General features: G+C 43.4%; 1 protein-coding gene across 2 annotated transcripts in view; it reads right to left on the reverse strand.

The window, feature by feature from the left end:
- LOC138981557 (kyphoscoliosis peptidase-like) overlaps positions 1–7,500 on the reverse strand; it is a 176,546-nt gene that overhangs the window by 168,834 nt on the left and 212 nt on the right. For both annotated transcript variants that reach the window (XR_011460659.1, XM_070354512.1), the window contains exon 1: positions 7,195–7,500. This exon is cut by the window's right edge and continues 212 nt beyond it. Coding sequence is in view for 1 of the 2 variants with exons in the window: in XM_070354512.1 (XP_070210613.1) it covers positions 7,195–7,326 (132 nt within the window). In the remaining variant the exon portion in view is untranslated. The remainder of the gene's footprint in view (positions 1–7,194) is intronic.

Genomic DNA, 7,500 nt, shown 5'->3' on the forward strand with positions numbered 1-7,500 from the left:
GCATAATATAATCAAATACAGAACACCTGTTTTGCTTTACCCTAAAGATAGACTTCGAACGGGGAACAGTGAGTTGCTCTCTCCACATGTACATGCCAATGTGGAGCCAAGGGTGTTATCTATCGCCTTTGGCTTTCTCCTTCTGGCGGCTCCACCCCGTGTTTCTCATCTCAGCCCTGTAAGAAAACAGTTCTACGCGATCTCCGCAGCTGTTTTGGGCTAATAGAGAGAACTGCAAGGAATCATTTTATTATTGCCGCATGACGCGGGATAAACTCGATAATCGGTGGTCGGTTTTCACTGAGTTTATGCTCTTACTTAACGAAATAAGATATTTTGAATTATAAAAATAAAACGGACTACACCTAGAATCGAAATTAAAGAACTAAACCAAACAAGAAACTCAAGCTAGAAACTTCTGCGGCCAAGTTTGATTCTCTTTAAAATGCACATTCCTTTCCGTTTAAACACTTCTTTTCCTCATCTCAGATCTGGTCAGGCTTTTATAATGGGGTAAGGACCATCCCTCCACTTGGACACAGAGAATACTAGGTAGGGGAAGGGCTCCTAATATGGACCGGCTCCTAATATGGACCACCACCAACTAACGGCGCTAGAGCGCTCAAAAAAGTTTTATTCGCTGTATTCACCCTCTTTGGATAACTTGCACATGTCAAAACAGTTGCAGAAGCACAAATCTCAAAACCGTTAGGCTTTTTCTCTTTTTTCACTTTTGGCAGCGTTCACTCTAAATTTGCCGCCTAAAACGGACTCGTTTCTGTCTACAGCCAAAGCTTTTATCAAACAGAAATGGCTATAATTATATGACAGCTAAAACCGTATTTGTTACATTTTAGCAGTGTTGACCCCGAGTTTCTACTGCAAACAAAAAATAATAGCAAAATCTCAAAGTATGTGCGAGTCCCCTAATATGGACCACCTTCAACAAATCGAAGAAAATAAAAGCTAAAGGCTATTTTCATTAATTCATCAAGACGCTTGCTAGTAATAACCTATAACTAGCCCTCGAGATTTAAAAAAAATGCAACGAAAGCTCTTCTTTTCGTGGAAGTTGATAATTTCACTTATTTTCACTCTGTTTTTGATAAGCTTCTTTAGTTTCCTGGTGTGCTTCAAATAATGCTCTCATCAACCCGAAACAGATAAATCTAGAGCATATTTTAATTAGGCTGACTTGTACACTAAGCTGTATCATGTTATTTTGAAATATAGGGGGCTTTTTACAGTGATTCGTGAAGGCCGCTTCACTGGTGGTCCATATTAGGCGCCCAGGCTCCTAATATGGACCCTTTGTGATTTTTTCTGTATTTCATTTTTGCTGAATGTGTATCAAAGCTATTTTACTCTAATTAGGCCTAACGGTTAACCTAAGAAAGAAGGACTACCAAACACAAAATGAAACTTCTTTGCACGAAAACAAGCTAGTTATCAGCAATAAACAAAAAATGGTCCATATTAGGGGCCCTTCCCCTACATGGATTGCTGTGTCGTACCAGATTTACACGAGTTTGTTTTTTTAAATATTGAACTGCGAGCGAAAGCGATCTGTTCACTATTTGAAAAAGCAACGAGTGTAAATCTGGTACGACACGGCAAGCCATATAGTATTCTGTTTATCCTACATGATACTGTACTTACGTGTATTTTACTCAAAACGTCCCACAGTCGAGGCGGCGAAATTCAAGACGCTTCTTTTGGAACCTCGATCTCTTCCAAAGCCTCGTGCAATCTCTTACGTCAAAGCAAAGAAACGTCACTCTGGTAAATGTAGCGTGACGTGTTAGTTCTACAAATTCATCGAGGGGAATTAGCGAGCACAATTTTGTTTCTTTCCGTAATGACGTTTGTCTCGGTGACTTTGGCATCATAAGCAATGGAAAAACAGGTCCCTGCCAGACTTGCTTGACATGACCTCATTTACATGATATAGGCCAACACACGTGTGGTTTGAACGATATTGTTATGTAATGAGTGGTCTCTCTCACGTATGTAGGATAAATAGCAAAAATCAACAACGCAACTGCTTTCTGCATTCATGAGAAAAACATCCAACTCTGCACATGAAGCAGTAAGAGGGTTGATTTTTGGTACGTGTTTAAATGGAGAGATGGTCTTATTCCATGTAGAGACCCAGGCAGATGTCAGATAATGCGCAGAATCGTTTTTACATGCAGGAAGGACTGTTTCTTCAAAGCACATATGACCGCATGTGTGTTGCACGTGAAACTGATTCTCTCCCAAACATCTACTGTCACCTGGATAACCTAGTTTCATCATGTGCACACTTCAGTGTATGCAAAACGTTGAAGTCGGTGTTTTGCTGAAAGTAAAAAGAAATTGAATGTATATCGGCGTACAGATTTACCTTTTTCTTGGATCAGTGAGGGGTGAGATGAAGAACTCGGAGGGATTTTCTTCCTGTATTTGCGAGAACACAGGCGCAAGAAATACTTTTCTTCTTCTTCTTCTTCGTTCATGGGCTTAGACTCCCACGTACACTCGTGTTTTTGCACGAGTGGAATTTTACGTGTATGACCGTTTTTACCCCGCCATTTAGGCAGCCATACGCCGCTTTCGGAGGAAGCATGCTGGGTATTTTCGTGTTTCTATAACCCACCGAACTCTGACATGGATTACAGGATCTTTTCCGTGCGCACTTGGTCTTGTGCTTGCGTGTACACACGAAGGGGGATAAGCCACTAGCAGGTCTGCACATAAGTTGACCTGGGAGATCGGAAAACTCTCCACACTTAACCCACCTTGCGGCCACAAGAAATACTGAAAGTGGCCTCAAGTTATTTTTGATTTCGCGCCTTGCTTTTTACGGTCACAGAGAACTTAAAATCTATGTTTCACGATGAGATATACAGACCGATAATCAATGCACAGCGTTGAACAGGAAATAAAGCTAGCTTCAGTGCGTCTTGTACCAACGCACCACGGACTGTTCACTATCTGAAGCAATACCGGTTTTGGAATGACTATAAAGCTAGCTTCAGTGCGTCTTGTACCAACGCACCACGGACTGTTCACTGCCTGAAAGCAATAGCGGTTTTGGAATGACTATAAAGCTAGCTTCAGTGCGTCTTGTACCAACGCGCCACGGACTATTCACTGCCTGAAGCAATACCGGTTTTGGAATGACTATAAAGCTAGCTTCAGTGCGTCTTGTACCAACGCACCACGGACTATTCACTGCCTGAAGCAATACCGGTTTTGGAATGACTATAAAGCTAGCTTCAGTGCGTCTTGTACCAACGCACCACGGACTATTCACTGCCTGAAGCAATAGGGGGCCTACCGGTTTTGGAATGACTATAAAGCTAGCTTCAGTGCGTCTTGTACCAACGCACCACGGACTATTCACTGCCTGAAGCAATACCGGTTTTGGAATGACTATACAGAATGGCTATATCTACCTGCTCATTATATTGAACATAGTTCTGACATTGTAACATGGATCATGTCCTTGGTATCTTTGCATTTCATGACAAAATTGATACAATTCACCAGAATAAAAAGTTTTAAAGAGGGAGAAAAATACAAGAAAAAATGTTCTGATGCCTGTGATTCCAAGTTGTGTGAGACAGAGCCAGCAATGTTATCTGCTTGACATTTCTCCGGTGCCTTCCAACAACAAGCGCGACGTGGAAAAGGCAAGCAGCACAGCCTCTTTGGCTTGTACCACCTATTGCCTCTGATTGCACAAGTCTGAGAACACACTTTGGTGAGACGTAGCCACATTTAAAGCTGTATTTTTTTTACAGTTTTATTTGGATCCAAAAATCAATGTATTTATTTATTTATGTATTGTGTTTTTGGAGGGGGGGGGGGGGGGGGGTACGGGGCATGGATTGCAAATGATTCAGCTGATTCCCAAAACGTGACATTCACACACAAATATGTCATGCCAGTGAACTCGAACTCGAACTCGAAAACTTTATTACCGAGGGATGATAGCATTAGGTCCATATGGTCCTTTCTTACAGCTACATGTAGTCCCTACTATAATACACACATGAAACGAAGAACAAGTATGAAGAATAAAAAAAGAAATCAAATAAAATAAATAGTGATTGACGAGTAGCAAATTTAAAACTGTTCGCGTGTTTAAATACAATAAAGGACACCATCATGAAAAAGAGACAGATTGGGGAAAAAAAAGAAAATAAAATTCCTTCTCGTGTACAGCGTCATGTAAACCACCACACGTTCCACCTCGTGTAAGACCATATTTTCAGTCACAACTGATCCATCCTTCTCGGTGGACAGGTACCAACACTCCGAGTACAGCCTGGCTGCTTTCTGTGCCGAGTGGGATTTTGCTGTTGTTGCTGAATTAATATTGTAACTCACATCCGTGTGTCAATCTGCAAAAGTTAATTCACACACAAAGTCCCTCTTTTCACAGGATGTTGGTGGTTGTTTGTAACGTCCCTTCAGCCGATATGGCAAAAAGTAAATTTTTAAGGGGATTATTGTCCGTCAGATCTTAATTGCCTGTATTGGACATGAATTGGTTTATACGATTCGAGTTTTTACGCCCTCACGGCTTTTGATGTATGCGTGTTTAGGTGGTATCAGCCATCTGCACTTATGGTAGAATGACCAAGATCTTTAACGTGCCATTGTGGTGACACGAGGGTGGGAGATGGATACCGTCTCTGGGTCTGCACTTAAAGTTGACCCGTGTCCGTCTCGGCCCGGATTCGAACCAGAGACCTTTCGATCACAAGTCCAGTGCTCTACCACCTGAGCTACCCGGGCCCCCGCCGATATGGCTATGCGGGACCCAACTCTCATTGCAACGGGAAGCAGCCAGGCTTGTTGATGTGTGGTATGTGTAACCGAGTGCCGAAACACCACAATCACCTTTGGAGGCGAAGTCCAATCAAACAGGATTGAGAATTTTAGAGCTTATTTCTAAGCCCTTTAAAAACTGTTATGCATTCGCAAAGGAATCCATGAACAAACAGAGACGGATAAATGATGATAAAATCGTTTATTTAACGTCACTCTGCAAAAACATTGGTGACATTTGTCTTAGATTAAAAACACACACAGGCGCGCACACAAACTTTCCCTTTATGAACAGAGAAACAAAAGCCGCCAGACCCCATCACAAACAGAACTCTACAATCTGCACAGGTGTCGGCCGTGCGAGCTATAAATAGCTCGCAACTTCTAAGGCGAACAACTCTGCGGAGTCTGCTGTGAAGGGCGACGGTAGTCTCTCTGTCACATACGTGTGTCCTAGTGAAAGGATGCTCTTATATATTCAACAAGGCATGGTGTACATCAAGCTGTATACAGGAATAACTGCAACACGGTGGCCCAGTGGTAAGGCGTCCGCCCAGTGAGCGGGAGGTCGTGGGTTCGAACCCCGGCCGGGTCATACCTAAGACTTTAAAATTGGCAATCTAGTGGCTGCTCCGCCTGGCGTCTGGCATTATGTAGTTAGTGCTAGGACTGGTTAGTCCGGTGTCAGAATAATGTGACTGGGTGAGACATGAAGCCTAGCTGTGCTGCGACTTCTGTCTTGTGTGTGGCGCACGTTAAATGTGAGCAGCACCGCCCTGGTATCACCCTCAGTCGTGGTGGACTGGGCGTTAAACAAACAAACAAACAAACAAACAAACAAACAAATACAGAAATACAGTGTCTTTGAGCGGAAGTCCAGATACAAACGCTTCACGATGGCTTTGCCGGATGTTTAGAAGTAATGCTATTCATCATCGAGCGCCAAGAAATGCCAGCATATGAATGCGTGTGTCCTGTAACTCTCGGTCACACACATACACGTGACCACTGCAGTCTGTTTCGTCACATCCGGGTTCTTCAAGATACCTTCCGGCTTCCCGTCATGTAAAAGAGTAACTGCCGAACCACCGCTCATCTGTGCGGGCCATGCGGTAAAATAGATTTGAGAGCATCTTTGCTCTTGGAAACACACCTAAATCTACAGTCTGCATGGCTGCCCCCTCTTCAGTGTTTCGCAGACTTTGACACTGCATGGTAGTGTTAGGGATCAAATAGAAGCTCAGTAAAACATGCCCACACTGCATGAAAAGTAAGTCTCTTATGGCCCTATTTCACATAGACCACGAATCCCACGAATCGCCACAATTGATAAATTTTAGGATTCGTTGTTGAATTGTAATCAGGTCTGTACCGGTACCCGCAAGCTCAGTTTGACAAATGCGTACCTGGAGAAATTGGCAGTCTCGGCTGCCGCATGCATACATTTGTCTTGACACTCGACATGTAGCCTACATGTGCATCCGTCTACGCGGAAACTGACTGGCAATGTGTTTTGCACGCATAACCCTGTTTTCAGTAACACACAACAATTATGCAAAAAGCGGTGGCGTTTTTGACGAGCATAGTTTGCCCACAGAAGCCAAAACGACATTAAGCCGAAGACTGGTATTGTTTATTACTGACATGCGTGTACTGTCTACAACGCGCACAACACATTTCAGTAATAAACATCTGCACAAAAACTGCGATTTTCCAGTGTAGATTTACCTGTGTAACACTGACAGGTAAACACAGAAACCTAAAATGCATTTTGCACGCGTGAACTGTTGTCCACACAGTATCAGAGTGGGAAAACTTGTAGTATTTATTGGCCGGGCGTGCCAGTTGCCGAAACAGTAACAACATCATGGGCAGAAACCGGTAATGACATGCAGTGTTATGCACAGTTGAGTAGAGAGAGCTCAAAACCAAATAGTGTTGTTAATACACTGTAGAGTGGCCTGCATTGCTTGACAGTGACTCCTTCACAGGTCAATGCACACGACTCCCAAACTAGCTGGTGATCTTTATTACACGCTTAACTTCCCATCAATTTAATCTAGCTGATACAGTAACGAATGTCACAGTAGTAAAGCGCGCAGCTTACAACCACCTGGCAAGCTATAGGCCCTCACGGAGCTTGCACATGAAAACAAAACACAACATAAACAGGCATTACTTTGGTCACTACATGCATAGCCGGCTCACACATTGACATAGTGGAACAAAAAGCTACACGAGCTGATGTATTTCTGCACAAAACTACCCTCATGACTTGCGTGGCCTATGTGGATGAACACAATAACGAATAAGATTTCCACGTTACTCCTAATATCACACTGTGACACACATGTATACATATTGCAGACTTACCTCTGTCTGGTCGTCAGCCATGTAAACCACGGGGTCAGGATGGGACACATTGCTCAGTCCGTATTCATCGAACTTGCTTTGCTTGCCCAAGTAGCCCTCGGTCAGCCTGGGAAGGGGTACTTGTTCCGCCATCTCCAAGAAGGTACACAGACTCTGGACTTGTGAATCTTACGGTGCTACCTGTGCTACTAGTAAGTCTTCTGCGTAGTTGGTGCTTCGATTCAGCCCAGTGTAGAGTGTGTGTGTGTGTGTGTGAGAGAGAGATGTAGAGAGGGTGAGCGTTGACTGTGTATAGCTAAAGCTAGG

Source organism: Littorina saxatilis, linkage group LG12 (genome assembly GCF_037325665.1).
Source record: "Littorina saxatilis isolate snail1 linkage group LG12, US_GU_Lsax_2.0, whole genome shotgun sequence".
Taxonomy (NCBI): domain Eukaryota; kingdom Metazoa; phylum Mollusca; class Gastropoda; order Littorinimorpha; family Littorinidae; genus Littorina; species Littorina saxatilis.